The 16,082-nt window shown below is 35.6% G+C and overlaps 1 protein-coding gene across 2 annotated transcripts in view; it reads right to left on the bottom strand.

Moving 5' to 3' along the window:
• NLGN4X (neuroligin 4 X-linked) overlaps positions 1-16,082 on the bottom strand; it is a 159,744-nt gene that overhangs the window by 100,629 nt on the left and 43,033 nt on the right. For both annotated transcript variants that reach the window (XM_030949747.1, XM_030949755.1), the window contains exon 3: positions 7,214-8,049. In XM_030949747.1, the coding sequence (XP_030805607.1) occupies positions 7,214-7,685 (472 nt within the window). In that variant the 5' untranslated portion in view covers positions 7,686-8,049. The remainder of the gene's footprint in view (positions 1-7,213; positions 8,050-16,082) is intronic.

Here is a 16,082-nt window from a genome sequence, read left to right as displayed (position 1 = left end):
GCAAATTTTCCCAGTTGACAAACTACCTATGACTACCACCTTGATGTGGGCATAATTCCTTGAAATATTTTCACAGATGTGACTGATTTATGAGCCCTGTGATTTAGCTGAGCTATTCAGCATGCGTCAGTTTTGTTTGAACCTGCAATTAATGTGCAAATTAAAGGAAACTGAACCAAATTTGAATGAAAAGATACAAATAGCTCTCAAAACTTTCAGACCAATGCAAAAAATACCTGAAGGAAGACCAGTGAGGCCACAGAGCCTTTCCAGGAAATCAAAGCTGATACAAATGATGTGGCCAAGACACTGATCAGATCTGACTGCACATATTCTGCACCATTCACCACCCAGAAGCCTGCCAAGGGCCCACTGCACTGCTCTAGCACAGAGGCACAGCCTCAGCGTTAGCAGGTATCACATTGATTCGTGTTTTGACAGCAAGCAAGGAGACACACAGAGAACAGCAGCAGCTTACGAAGACATGTTTTTCAGGAGTGGAGTGAAGCTGCATTTAAAACAAAACAAAGTAACAAAACCCCCAAACAAAACAGAAAAGAAACCCCAAGGAAACACACAGGAAAAAATCCAAACCAAAACAAAAAGCACCCCAAATAGACAAGTGGGAGTCAGTGGACAAAATTCAGTTAATTCTAATCTGTCTCATGACTCACATGATTAAAGACTTCTTCTGTGTCACTGAGCCAAATGGCACAGCCTCTACAATTCCAAAGGCACTGTTCTTAAACTAAAAGGATAACATAAATTTGCCTTTGCACAAAAAATGTTGATTCATCGTGTTTTAAAGAACATTCCCCCCCATTCTAGCAGGTTTTTCAATATGAGGTAATGATGAGACTCTAGGAAACGGTGCCAAAAATCCTGTTGGGATTAACTAAAGTCATATTGAATGCTGAGTCTTCTTGCTAGGCTTCACTGCGTATCAGTTCCTGAGAAGGCCATTTGGGTGCAATCCTGTAAAGTGCCTGTGGAATGGGCAGCTCCTGGGGGAAAGGACAGCATTTTGAAATTAGCAACTAAATCTGAATTTATCTCTAAGGATTTAAGAACTTTATTTCATCTAGATTAGAGTCCTATTCTTTGGTGTCAGAAGGTATTTGCGACTGTTAAAAGCAAGAATGTAAAATGAGGGCCTGGATTACCCACAGCTTTATCCTGGTAGGCAGAGAACAGCCAGACATATGCCTCCTCCTTTCTCACAGATGCCACAATATTTCTGGATTAGGAGGAGGGGATATATTGGACCCTAACAGTGAAAGAATTGGCTTGAGGCAGTCTGACACAACAGGGAGTTTATCTTTCACAATGGAGAGCAATTTTCTCTCTGATCCTAAAAAGTATATATTTATGTTCAACTGGTATTATATGCAATAATTACAACATTGTCATTTTGTATTGTAATTATTATCTATTATCAATCTTTCTCACCCTGGAAAGAAATACAGTCATTTTACAAAAGGATATGTCTTATTTTGTGTAATTTTTAAATGTGTTTTTATAAACTGAAATGGATTTACATAACAAAATTTTAATAATTAATTTTAGTTTTCCAGAGTAGAAAAAAATTTGACTGAATAGGTGGGGGTTAAACCAGTCACCGACAAAACCTATGACAATACTGAAACTGAAAACAAAGTTTTATTTCCTCCTGGGTTTTTTTTTCAGAAGAACATTATTTGCAATATGAAACTGTTCAAACATTATTATCTATAGAAGTCCAAAGTATGATTTAAAACAGATTTAAAATATTTTAGAAGTAAACAAAGGTATTTAATTTGCTTTTAAACACATGTCAGAAAACATGAGTAAAACTCTGTGTTCCTATGCCAATTACAGAAATTATAATTGACTTTAAAAAATATGTAGTAAAGATTTTGAGAAACAATAGAAACTGTAAACATATATACAAGAGATATTGGATTCTTAATTCCATATACATATACATAAATCCTTGCTTTGATTTCTTAAGTAGCTACTTATATTTATAAAAGTAGTGAAGAGATAATAGGACAATTAAAATTTTAAGATAACCTGAAAAGTGTCTGATATACATATACTGAAACCTAAAACTACATAAAGTTTAGAGAATCTATTGTCTAGAAAATTGAATTTATTTGGAAATTACAAGTTACTATTATTATTAGCATCACTTTCTAATAATTCAACAAAAAGTATGTTGAACATATTGCAACTATCTTGCTCACTTGTGACACTATTTTTATGTATGACCCTATTTTTACATTTGATCCCTTATTTCTCATGGTAACAAAGAGGCCATTTGATTAGCTTACTTTTTTATTCTATGCCATCAAAATGAAGTGAAAGACTAATCTTTACACTATCTTTTTCTTTGCCTCAAAGTAAAAAGAAAAAAAACCCCAATTTTTATCAATTAAGTTTATTAGGATAATTTTGATAAAAACGCTTTTTCCACGTTAAAGACATTGCACTCAACAGCAATTGCAAGAAGAAAACTGTAAGCACTCAATTATATATTAAGCAGTCATTATTTATTTCATAATATGCAAAAGAGATAGTCTGAGGCTCATCTTCTCAATCAGCTTTGCTCAAATTTTTCATTTTGTTATTTCTCAGTCAAACAGACACAGAGTCAAGAGCTGCAGGTATATTTAGTCAATCTCTTCCAGAGAAGGAGCACAGTTGATGTCTTTGCTTTTGCACAAGACTTTTTTCTTCCTGGAATTCCACAGTTAAATCCTGGGCAAACCTCAGTTCCAATAACCTAAAGAAAAATTATCACCTACCCATTCAGCCTTAATAAGTGTCATAGTCTCCCACCTTTTGTTGTCACTTCAGCTGTATCTATTCTGAAGTAAATCCTACAAGAGCTCACAAGCAAGAAACAAGAAAATGCTAAACACTTCATTAGTTAATCTGCAACAGATACAGAGTGGATAAAAAGTTCCACCCCTGTGCAAAATGTACACTCTATCCATATGCCAAAATAAGTTAAAAGTATATATGCTTCCTATTGATCAAGCAAAGACAACAAAAAAGTAACCCTTACTATTTTCTTTTTTGATCTGAACATAGCAGGTTTAGACAGACATAAAATTATTTGTTCTTGTTGGGTTTTGTTCTTTTTTGCTTTGCTGTATTGATTTTTCTTTTAAATCTTGCTTTGTTATTAATAAAATTTTGAAGCTTATAACAAAAGAAATACAAATTAAGGGTCTTTTCTGGTTTTTTGTTTCTTGTTACACTCTTTTACCCCGATTATGATAGGAGTTAGCAATCTCCTTCAGAATCCACAGATTCAAATGATAAAGGCCAGGGATTAAGCACAGCCGATTAACAGCCTGTGTCCTCTTCAATCTAGCATTTCCACTGTAGATAAACCCATATTCAGACTGAAGTTATAATAAACACACTGTCCTCAATATCATCTCCCTAGATGACCTCCTCAAAACTGACATTCAAGTATTCTTGTGGAAAATTACAGTTCATAGTAACTGAAAAAGCAGCCTAGAAAACATACACCCACAAAAATAATACTGCAGATCAGGCCAAATGTTTAGAAAGCAAAATGATAAAATGATAGTTTCACTATAAGTATTTTATTTGCTTCAGTTCTGAGTAATTTATTATTACTATAGGTTTGACATATAAAATAAAATAATCTTCTTAGATTTTATTATTATTGCTTGCGTGTGCGTCTTTAAAATAACTGTAATATTATTTATACTTATGAACAAAAAATAAAAAATCTCAATGGATCACAGTGGTTTCAACTTTTTTTCCCTTCCAAAGGCAAAAGAAAACAAACAGTGAAAATCTCCAGTTACCTTAGACACTCTGAAATAGAAGTATTGCTATAAGGAAAGGGACACCAAAAAACATTTGTCTAGTGAAAAACAGCAAAAGAATAAAAATCTACAAGACAGAATTGCAGTATTATTCTTCTAAGTATGTATATTGACTTCTATGATAAATAATATTTTCACCTAAAATGAAAAAAGATAGCCCATAAAAAGAAAAATAGCTTTTGCTTTGTAAGGACATGTTAACATAGGAAATTCTGATGGGATTCTCCTGCTATCTGACATTTGAAATCCAGCATCTTCTGAGTCTAAAGAAAGGCTAGGATTAATACAGACACAGACTATGTAACACATTATTTTAATTTCTTAACTTAGAAGCTCAAACTATTTTAAGGAACTATAGATTTATATGTTATTTAATTTCCTGGTACTTCTTCAGACAATAGCAGTAACATTTCAAACTCTTTTAATATAACTAACTAAACTTATCTGTCTAGTTAAAGTGACTCTATTCTTCTCCTATTCCCATTAGTTTGTCGTGGAAGGATTCTAGTGAAGCAATTCTGAAATCAGATGGAAGGATATATTTATTAGTCATTTATTAGTGAATTTATTAGTCAATCCTTTATTGAAAGTACAAGGCCAAAATTTGGTTCTCTTTCACCAAACCAAAAAAATAATAAGAAACAGGTAATGCTATATACTGAAAAAGAACTGCAACAAAACAAAACAATGAAAAATGTCCAAACCTGAGCTTTTGTTTAGTTATTCACCAGAATTGCTTTGAAGTAAGCATTGCAAATGACTGCAGTTAATTCATTAGCTGTTGTTCTATTCTTTTCTCCAAAGCACAAAAAAAAAAAAAAATTATTCAGAGTACGTTTCATAATCAGAGCATTTATTAGGTTTGGATGACTCCAGCCACCTTTTCTTCTAGAAAACAGTTTCAAAGCTCTTTTAAATCAATCTATACTGAAGAAAGAATTGAAAATGTGAATTTAATTCAAAGTCACTCACTTTGAAATCTTGCTTCAAAAACTAATTTCATGGTCTGTTTCCATAACAACGTAGATTATTTTTGCCAACTAGGACTCATATAATGAAGCATAACATCTTTAATCAGATTGTATGCACTACTATTTAAGACTGTTTAGAGTGATTTGGAGACACACTAACTTAGAGCATCTGATTTGTAGGTCAGTTCCCATTAAGAATCTTTATGGTCAGAAGTTAACATAAATTCCTCACCAAAAAGCCTCTGAGATTTATTAATTAGTGATAAGATAAACAGCATACAATTAAAACACTGTGTACTTAATTTATTCATTTTTAATGTTCTTGTTTCCCAATGGAATATTTTAAAAATGTTATTCATATTGCAGAGGAGCAACCTTACCTTCAGCTCATCACTAACACAAACCTTGTCATCTCATTATTCAGCTACATTTTTTTATGCATGTGTATGCATTTTCAACAGGAGATATAAAAGCAACTCTATACCATTTACATGCTATTTAAAGAAAATCTAAAACCAGGAAGAGCAAACCAGGCTTTTTGCAAAAATAAGTGGACAAAAAGGTCTACAGAATGTGAAATTATGTTTCTCAGTCCTTTCTACTTTAAATCTAACAGCAAATGTCATTAGCTCTTATGGCAAGACTAGTGTTATAGCTTGCTAGTCATTCAGCCCACAGTATTTTACTACTTTTCATTTGATAATGAAAACTTTCCTAGATGTTCACATATATTTTCTCATGTCTAATTTCCTGTATCCCCTAATTAATAAATGAAACTTCCTATTATTAGATTGGATGAATGTATTATTTATTAAAACTGGATTCTAAAATAAGACTGAGTTAGCAGAGCTGATGTTCCTTCAGTGAGAACAAATAAAAAATTCTAAACCCAGAATGCTTTCTCAGGGCAAGCTTACCCCAGTGACTAATTAAAAGATGAAGGCTAAAATCCAGAGCATAAACAAATTTGGAAAAAAATTATCTATGTCATTATCCAAGGAGTAAGAAGGAGTCCAATGAGACTGGAAGAAGGAAAGAACTGAGTTGTAAAGACCTGCTCCTTTGTCTACACACAGGGGCACACACACACACATGCACACACACTCATGCATACAGAGCCCCCATAAACACAGCTTTCCTTTCCCAGCACTTTTCCTTTAAGCACCTTGGTAGTATTTATGTTTTCAAAGCCCCCAGTATTCCCAAACCTTACCCCTTTACTTTAGCTTTCAAGTTTTTGCTTCAGCTGATGAGAACAGGAAAAGAAGGTGGTATGTTTATTGCTGGCAAACAGCTTGGAAATTCTGAGTAAAGAAGCCAATCAAGGCAGAAGGATTATAACAATCAAAGTAGAAAATTTGCATATTTAGAGATGGTTACTGAGAAATAACAATGCCTTGGTTGTGTAAATCAAACCCTCAGCAAAAGTGAAGGGATTTGCATATCTGGGAGAAATCTCTCATGTTATACATCCGTAACTGCATTCTAATTGGCAGAAAGAACTAGCTTTTAGTGGAATATTAAATACAAGCGCTAGTACTATTTTTATTTCCTTGTGAAATAATAGACTTATCTTGTTTGGGGCCTGATGAAAACAGGTTTTCTTGTCTGTAGGAAGCAATACTATTCAAAACGACCAAAGATACATTAATCATGCCATACAGCTACAATTTTTAAGATTGAGATCATGTGAATGTTCAAAGAGTTCTGTATTACCAATTGTGTTCATCCTTTTTGTCTATAGAAAGGGGCTTAAAGTAACTCTCTTGAGAAAGTATTGCACAAAACAGATGAAAGTTTAAAGCCACCTCTTCAAATCTGCATAATAAATCACCTTGACTTCATTTTAAATTTAGTGAATGAAGAAAAATAAGCTGGACTGAAAAGTTTCACAAATCCTAAAAAAGCTCCTGCTGATGGAATTACTATAACAATTTTCTATTATCTATTAAAATCAAGCAGAGTTAACAGCATACCCAGAAATTTTGTAATAAAATACAGAAAAAATTAGGTAAATTCTCCTTTAAAAACTAGTATGTAATTTGTACCATTCGTGCATGGAAAATGACTATATTACTTCATGTTATTGCTTATTGCCCCTTTCCTCTCTTGTGAATGATTTTCAGCTGTCTTTTAGATGTTAGCTTAAGGCTGGCTGACATACCCTGGCCACTACTCGCAATCAAACTGCAGGTTGGTGTTGCACTGAAAAGTAAGAGAATCTGTGCAAGCATATTCAATCTACAAAGTATTACTAATAATGCATATTCAGAGGCATTATCCATTTCCATAGATAAAGCATGGATGAAACTCAGTAAGATGCTTTGAAGACCTGGACACTCTTCATATGTTGAACCGGTGAGCACACCGCAGTGTGGTTCTCAGGGTACTTACCATCCTCTGTGGGCACATAGATATTCAAATACAGACAGTCTTCATTTTGATCTTGAACATATGTCACCACAGTATCCAGATTGGCTGTAAACCAGACTGGCAGCATATCGTTGAGCAGTGACCTCTCATCCAGGTACTGCGGGCAGACAGCGGCAAACTGCGTGGCGTTGCGGACACCCGTCCAGGATGACGGTGGCTCCGGGGGCTGAAACCGCCTTTCTCCAGTTGGAGGAGAAGCATAAGGAACACCCAAGTACTGCTCCACTGGACCAAGGATCTCATTAGGCAAAGGTGTTCTTAAACCACGTATTTTGCCATAATTCGTAGTAACAACTGGGTATTGTGCTTGGCCATCAATGAGAGTAAATCTTATAGCCAGTGCAGTTATCCACAGGAGGAAGTTAGAATTCAACATGACACACACTGGTGTGAAGATCAAAGGCAGCCATAGGAGTCCCATTGGTTTCGACATTATTTAAACCAACATCAGCAGGGCTCTTTTTTCCACAGCCAGGAGAAATTATTCAGTCAAGGAAAATGAAAACTAATAAAAAAGTAGTCAACAGGAGATGAAGTGAGGGAAAATCTTTGTTCAGGCAACAAAAAAACAAAAGCTGATTTGTGGTAGGTGCCTCAGCTGACTGGCTGTAGACAAATCCCAGTGTCAGAAGAAACAAGGGAGTGTTTGCCCCTAAGGCCCATCCCAGACTTCAGTGTTGAATTAACCCTGGCAACACACAGCACTTCCCAACAAGTAGAGTGATGAGAGATCCACAGTTATTCCACTGCCCCAGTGAAATGGCTCCTTTCAGTGAAGTCCAGCCCACTCAGTCAGCCTGCGGCCAAGAAAAAACAAACAATTCAAATCAACAGACAAATTTATGTTGGCATAAACCTTAAACAAAAAAATAAATAAAATTAAAAAAAGCTAAAAAAGTTATATCCACACACTGCTTCCATGCCAAGGCCCACAAATGTTTTTTGAAATTTAGATATCATTGTCAGCTATGTGTTTCCAAAGATATGTAAGTTAAGACAGCTAAACTTGAAGCCATAAGATTATTCCACAAAACAAATTTTTCTGCTTCTCTATATGCTTCCAAACCAAACCACAGATCAAACACTTCGGATTTCAGGAAGAGTGTCACATTCAAGTGCTAGCTTGAGGATATTTTCTGCCCTAAATAAACAGAATCTTCTTTTTAAGCCTCTTTGCACTCCCACAGGAACCATTCATTACTTTTGTTTCCTGTATTGGATAATCTCTTTTTGCTATGAGTTGACAACTAGAGAATATTTTTCACAGACATGACTTCTTTTCTGTATGACAACCTAATTTACCTCCATCTAATTCAGAAATTCGAATGAATGCAATAAATGATTAGTTCAAATCAAGTGTGAGAACAGTCAAAATGAGATACAGATTTATTATTTTCTTTTTTTTTGCTATATCTGACAGAACAATGGAAAGTTAAAAGAAAAAAAAAAGCATGCTACAATCTCTTAAGTCAGCTTTTGGCCTACATAGTGTTACAATTATGTAACATTACCTGCTTGCATTCTCTTACTTTTATTTTTAAATAGAAGGCAATTCATACAATAATTCTGAAAATGTTTACTGAAATGCAAGTCACCTGCATGTATATGCTAACCATTAAAAGTGTACAAATAAACACACATCAACATTCTACCTGCCCAAATAAATTAGGAACTTCCTTTTTACCCATTACTCAACTCAGAAGCACAGACAACAATTCTACAGGTAAAAAAATTCCACAAGCAAAAAATTCCTTGTTATAAGAAACTGACATTGATACCTTATATTTGGTAGGATGAACACACATGTATATATCAAAATTATATTTAAGGGGACAAGCAGGTCCTGTTTTCAGTCAGGACACAGATATTGAAAATAATTTGAATGACATTTTATTATCTCAAAACTCCTGGAATTTCATTTTAGCACTGTTACCACAAAACTGTTGAAACATTAGAACACCAGAGGCCAGAAAAATACCAGATATATATTATGTGTGAGGGACCAAAATTTCGACTGACATTTTCTCTAGGACTTGCAATTTGAGCACCATTTCAGAAGGACAAATCATTAACAGCTCTAATTTTCATGTCTCCAGGGGCACCACCAGGGCTGTCAGTCCCTGAGTTATGCTGCAGGAAGCCCTATGCCCAACCCCACACCCAGCCTGGATCTTGGCTTCACTGGGTCCCCAGGTAGACCTTGGACCTGACTCCTCACCCTGCCTGGCCTTACAATTATTGGGTGGTGGCAGAGTCCTGTCCCTGTCCTCAGCACACCCGCAGTGGGAGTCTTAGAAGTTCAGAGTCCTGCCCTGCCAGCTGCGCAGTGCCCACAGCTCCTGGGTCATCCTCTGCCATGGACAGCCCCACTTCAGCTGCTCCCTGGCACTCAGAGTGGTCAGCCAGCAATGGGTCTCTCAAAATTCCTCCACAAGCATCACTTTCCCTTCTGATTTTTGCTACCATCTTTAACAATGGAAATCAGCAGCAGGTGGTTGATTTTGAGTAGCATTCTTCTTGCTCTGTCCCATCCTGATTTTGGCACACTTTACTGATCATGCAGCACAAATCAGATTTTCCAGTTATATCTGTGCTTAGGGAGGAGCAACAGATCTTATTCCCTTGACACCCAACTGCAGAAGTTTGTAATGACATTCTAAGAAATGTGGAAAACAGCACTAAGAAAATTGACAAGGTGGAAGGAAACACAGTGATCCAGATGATGAAAGACGGATAAAGAAAAAAAATTTCTGGGCAAACAGCAAGCAAAAAAAGAGGAAACAAAACAAGAAAATGAAATGGGAATGACAAATAAATAAGAGTGAACACATTACCAGCAGGGAGAGAACCAAAAATGACAACATGAAGGAAATCCTCAGCTGATACAGCAGAGAGAATATGCAATTGTAAAAAATGTGATGTACTGAACAGTATGGCTTTCTTGGCCACCTGGATACATGCTGGCTCACATCCAGCCAGCTCTCCAACAGCTCCCCCAAGTCCCCTTCAGCCGAACAGCTCTCAAGACACTTTTTCCCAAGTCTGGACCATTGCAACCCAACTGCAGGACCTGACCCTTGGCCTTATCAATCCTCAAAAAACTGGTCTCAGTCATCCAGCCTGTTGAGTTCCTTTGGCAGAGCCTTCCTACACTCCAGCAGATCAATACTCCCATCCAATTTAGTATCATCTGTGAATTTACTGAGGATGCATGCAATCCCTTCCTCTAAATCATCAATAGAGACATTAAACTGGCCCCAATACTGAGCCCTAGGGAGCACCACTGCTGACCAGCTGCCAACTGGATTTAACTCCATTCAGCACCACTCTCTGGGCCTGACTATCCTACTAGTTTTTCACCCAGTGAAGACTGCACCCACACAAGCCATGAACAGCCAGTTTCCCCAGGAGAATGCTGTGGGAGACAGTATCCAGTGCTTTACTGAAGTCTGGATAAACAAAATCCACAGCCTTTCCCTTATCCACCAGCCAAGTTACTTTATGACAGAAAGAGATCAAGTTGTCAAACCGGATCTGCCTTTCGTAAACCCATTTGTGAGTATCATCTGGGCCTGATTCTCTGGCTGTCCTGCACACAACATGTGATGGCACTCAGGATGATCTGTTCCATGACCTTCCCCAGCATCCAGGACAGGCTGACACGCCTGTATTTCCCTGGGTCATCCTTCTGACCCTTCTTGTGGATGAGCATTACATTTGCTAATTTTCCACCAACATGACTTCTCCAGTTAAGCAGGACTGCTGGTAAGTGGTTTAAAGCAGTTTAAAGCTCCTTCACCAGCTTCCTCAGGTGTATCCCATCTGAGTCCATAGACTTGTGTGTGTGTCTAATTTGCTATAAGTAGCAGGTCACTAACCATTTCCTCCTGGATTAAGGGGGCTTCACTCAGCTCTCCATATTTCCCCAGCTTCCAGCTCTGGGAGCTGTGCATCCTGAGGATAACTGGTTTTGCTATTATACTGAAGCAAAGAACTCAAACTGAGGCAAGGAAAGCAAAAATATCTTGTTCAGACAAGAAAATTAGGCAGAAAATATCACAATTAGGCAGAAAATATCACACATTCCAGCTTATCAACATTGCTAGAGGAATGGCCGTTTTCCTAAGGTTAGTTTCACATGTGAAATGTATACACGCTCATACACGAAGACACAGAAAATAATTTTCAGTAATAATATTGAGAAGTAAGGAAGAAGGTACGCTGCCTATTAATTTGTGAACTGTGATGACTTTAATATGATGTTAGATACATCATTGAAAATGTTGAAAGATGTAAATAGAGAGTCACAGATTTCAGTTAGGGATTAATTTTAAAATAGAAAACTGTAAACATTCTAGAAAGGTTTTCAGATATATCAAAACTAGTTTGATGTTCAATTATATGTATACAGTCAGCTATTTAATATGCCTTTACATATTGAGTCTACAGGAAGACGTACTTGTCACATCTTTATTTATTATCACTAATATTGTTGTACTTTTTCCATATTTTTATTTACTGCTTCAAATATTAGAAAAATGCATACAAACTGCTTGCAAAAAAATTCTTAGTTGGAAGTATCACTCATTCAAACAATCAAAAATAATCAATACAAATCAGAATTTTCAGTTCAAAATAACAACTTCTGGCAGCACACCACACAGAGAAGTCAAGGAAGATCTGAAATCAGATACGATCACATACAATCATTTTGTTATTGGCAGAGGAGTGTAATTTGAGGCTAATGAGACATTTATGGCCTTTGAAGAAAATGCAGATTGAAGTTAACATGGATGTGTGTCTGGAAATACAACTTGTTCTTGTTTATAAATCTGTGCCCCAAGACATTCTTAGAGATGCTTAAATAGTCTATGAATCGGGGCTTCAGGGCTAAACTGATGGTTTCCAGGAACTGCAGTCACCACTTTTTCAACCTGAGAAGATTTTCAGTAGCTCTACGCTTATTCTGTAACTGGTAGGGAAATAGAAGACATGGCTTAGAAGTCATCTTTGCTCCAGTGTAGAATAGAAAACCAAAATGACTTCAGGTTTTGTTTTTTTTTTTTTGATCCTCTTGTTCAGGTCATGACCAGTTACAAGAAAACTCAGCAGAAATATAAATTATATCAATACAGGAAACTGACGACTCTGCAGATATCCTAGGGTTTCCCAGGCTTTATCTAATACAACTAATGTAGAACAGTACATCTCAGCTTTCATTCACTGATCACTGTTATTCTCTGGCCCTCCCTTCTTCTCATATTCCCAAGGGGGTTTTGGACATGTACACAGGTCTGACCTCAATAGAGAGTCAGGGTTAAAGACTCACATCCCTTTCATTAGACAGACATTCTGAAAGCATTCAGTGATCTTGATTAGCTGAAATGTAAGAGCAACCAGCTAGTCAGTAGAAAAAAATGACAAATTATGTAATCCATAAAATTTCAGATTCTCCTCATATTGACATTTTGCTAAGTATTTAATGTATTTTACAGAATATGGAGATACAAAAAATATTTCATTTACCAAGAACATGAACTGTTTTTTCTTCTTTCTATTCCCTTTGTCCCCTTGAAATAAGTAATTTTGAAAGTTATTAAGCGGATATGTATGGCTTTCTTTTTGGGTTTTCTTTGTTGCTTTGTCTTATGTCTGTGTGTGTGTTTGGTTGATTGTTTTTAAACAAAAGCAATTACAATATTATCATATTGTAACATATAGAAATCTCTATAATAAAGTAATGTTGTTGTATGATACTGTAAATAAGAACTATCCAAGGCATAGAAATTTTTGAACATGCCTAATTTTTTATTAATTTTTAGCAATATGTCCATATATTTTGAAATATTTGTAGAAAACTAATCACACTGTTGTTTTCTGTAAAAGCTCTTCCCAAAGCAGGTTTAAATACCCCTTGACCTCATAACCAGCACTACACCCTCTGAATAGTCACAGTATTTAAATGTTCATTCAATAACAAAAGAACAGTTTTTCCAAATCTCAGTAAATGCATACTGGGTTTATCTACTATCTTTCAAATTAAATGAACAACCCTAAACAGTTATAACTTCTTTAGGGATTTTTTTCTGAGCTTCTAGAACTTTCTTGATACGCTGAAATGAGTTAAGCTTCATTTTTCCTTATCCTACATAAAGTCATTCAGAACTATCAGACAAAATAATAGTGAACAACACAGAGGAACACCAATCATTAAATAATGTCCACCTTCTAGACTGGATTACTTAAAAAATTGGTAGAAAGTTTATTTACAAAAACTGGCCAATCACAAAATATTTTTGAATCTCAGAAATGTAACTACAGTGATGTCTGGCTTCAAATTAACATGAAGCAAAGTTTTACAAGAAATTCTTTTATCTATAGCATGTATATATTTACTTTGTTGTATTTTTGTAAGCATTTTCCCAACTCAAATAAGATATTTATTATTAAATGATTCTTAAAAATACACACAAACACACAAAACACACCCCCCAAAAAAAAAAAACCAAAATAAAAAAACCCAAAATCTAGACATCTGATAATCGTAATTGTAGAGGACCCAATCTAAGCGTGTTTTATCTCAAACATTCTGAGCATTGCTACAGGAAAGGTGACCAGAGGAGGGGTGGGGCAGTGCTGTCTGAGACAACTCCCTGCTCTGCCTTGAGACTTGTGCCCAATCCCTGTCACCCCAACTCCCTTCCTGGGGAAGGGCAGGCTGTGCGGGTGTGAAAAAACATGGAAAAAAGCCTAATTTACATTACAGGCATACAGACTGCACTCCCTCTCACTTTCTCCCCTCTTTCATCCTATTTCCTTTAACTGGTTTCCACAGTCAAGAACACAACTGTACAATAAAGCAGAAGAGTTCCCTGACACATGGTCCTGTGTCTTTGTTCAGCCTGAGGAGAACTTAAAACAAACATGATGCCCTATGGGTCATGAGACTAACTTAGCATTATAATCGAGGGATGAGTATCTGAATAATGTCTCACAGAATCGCAGAATTATTTAGTTGGGAATTATAACTTATGAATTCACAGTCAAAAATTTCTTTAAGATTTAAAGTTTAAACTGAAAAGAAAGTGATACAAATTTAAGAATTATGATGTACCCTTGATTAAAGTGAAAATAAATGCCAGCTACACAAACATCACGATTGACCTTGACATTGGTCTTAGTTGTATGCTTAAAAGTCACAGAAGACAAAGGTAGATTTAAAAAAAAAAATTATATGGAAATAAAATCTGAAGAGCAATACAAATTACATACAAACATGTTTGAGTTTTTAAAAAACATGTTGCATTTACCCTTCCATGAATTTCTCCAAGTGAGAGAAATCGGCTCAGATAGGCTTGGACAGTGTCAGTAGATCCCTCAGGTTAGAAACTACAATCACCATTTACTTTTCAGAAAATGGGCACATATTTCTTTCATATCATTGTTTCTTACCTGGAGCTACCACTATTATTCAGAATATCTAAATCTCATATACTATCAAAAAGAACAATGGGATTATAGGAAAAAGCTGTGTGGTCCCTACACTGTTTTAGAAAACAGCAATTCTCCCAGTAATAAAAACAATTTGAAAAGCAGGCAAGAGGAAAACACATGATCATCACTCCTTTCCAAGCAAAAAAAAAAAAAAAAAAAAACAAATTAACCTCAGCATTCTCAAAAAACAAAAACAGCTGTTTTGATCTAATTATAAGAGGTGATTGCTGAACAATCACAGCAATTATTATTTATTAAAATTATTTTTTTCTGTATTTAAAATGATAATAAAACTGTATGGCCAGAAGGACCCAAGACTAACTAGGAATGTTCAGTTAAGACAGTTGCACTTATCTCACTGATCTTTTGAACAGTAGTTTCAACTGCTACTACATGTAAGTATAGAAGAATTTCAGTGGTTAGACAATTTTCATGATACTTGCTGCTTCTTAGGATAAATTGATGATGATTGCAAATAAACATAAGGTTTCAACATTAGAAGGGAAAAACATAAACTTCTTACAAGCATAAGCCTGAAACAAGTAATAATCCCAAAATTACAGGTGGGTTCCGTTCAGCTCAAAATGTGATCTGAATTTAAGTTTCCCATGACAGTAGCTATTCAATTGTGGTCTAATTGCAGCTGTGAAATCTAAAGAAAATGCTACATTTTTAGTACATATTCTAGAAAAATGTACAAAAAATAGCATCAGTACAGTCTGGCACAATCGATGGCATAATTTCCAGCTTTTACTTCTGATATAACCTTGTACAAGAAATGCAACACACTCTGGGTCTCTCTTTGCCTCTTTTATGCACCTCTCTTTGCTTAAATTCAGATGTCTTACTACAAAAAATAAAAATATTATGATCTGAAACAGAATGTTCAGTCCTGAGTTTCTTTAAGGCAAAAGTTCCTGTAAAATCTCTTATGCCTGGAGCAAACCACTGATCTATGGATATGAAAAAAAATAATACATGCACACAAAAATCAGTATTTGATACATGAGGCTTACAGAGTAGGCCTTAATAAATTGAATAAACCCTCAAAAACATCAAAGTTCATTACTCACTACCACTTCAAGATCTCAAAAAAAGCATTTGTAACATGGAATGAGTCTTAACTCCTCTTCTGCAAGAAAGATCAAATGACTGAAAAGAAAAATTCTTAATATAATCTAACAGGTTTGTCTAAATATTATACAAAGAAACTCACAGGTCTCAGTCCTTTCTTGTCTTCTCCATTGAACTGAAGTGCATGCTTTTGTCCGGGATGAAAGAAACTACAACTCTTATCTGAACCAACTGAGAAATTGTCTAAGGGACTGATTGATAT

Source organism: Camarhynchus parvulus, chromosome 1 (assembly GCF_901933205.1).
Source record: "Camarhynchus parvulus chromosome 1, STF_HiC, whole genome shotgun sequence".
Lineage (NCBI taxonomy): Eukaryota > Metazoa > Chordata > Aves > Passeriformes > Thraupidae > Camarhynchus > Camarhynchus parvulus.
Note: the sequence above shows the minus strand (reverse complement) of the source record. Positions and strands in the feature narration are given on the sequence as shown.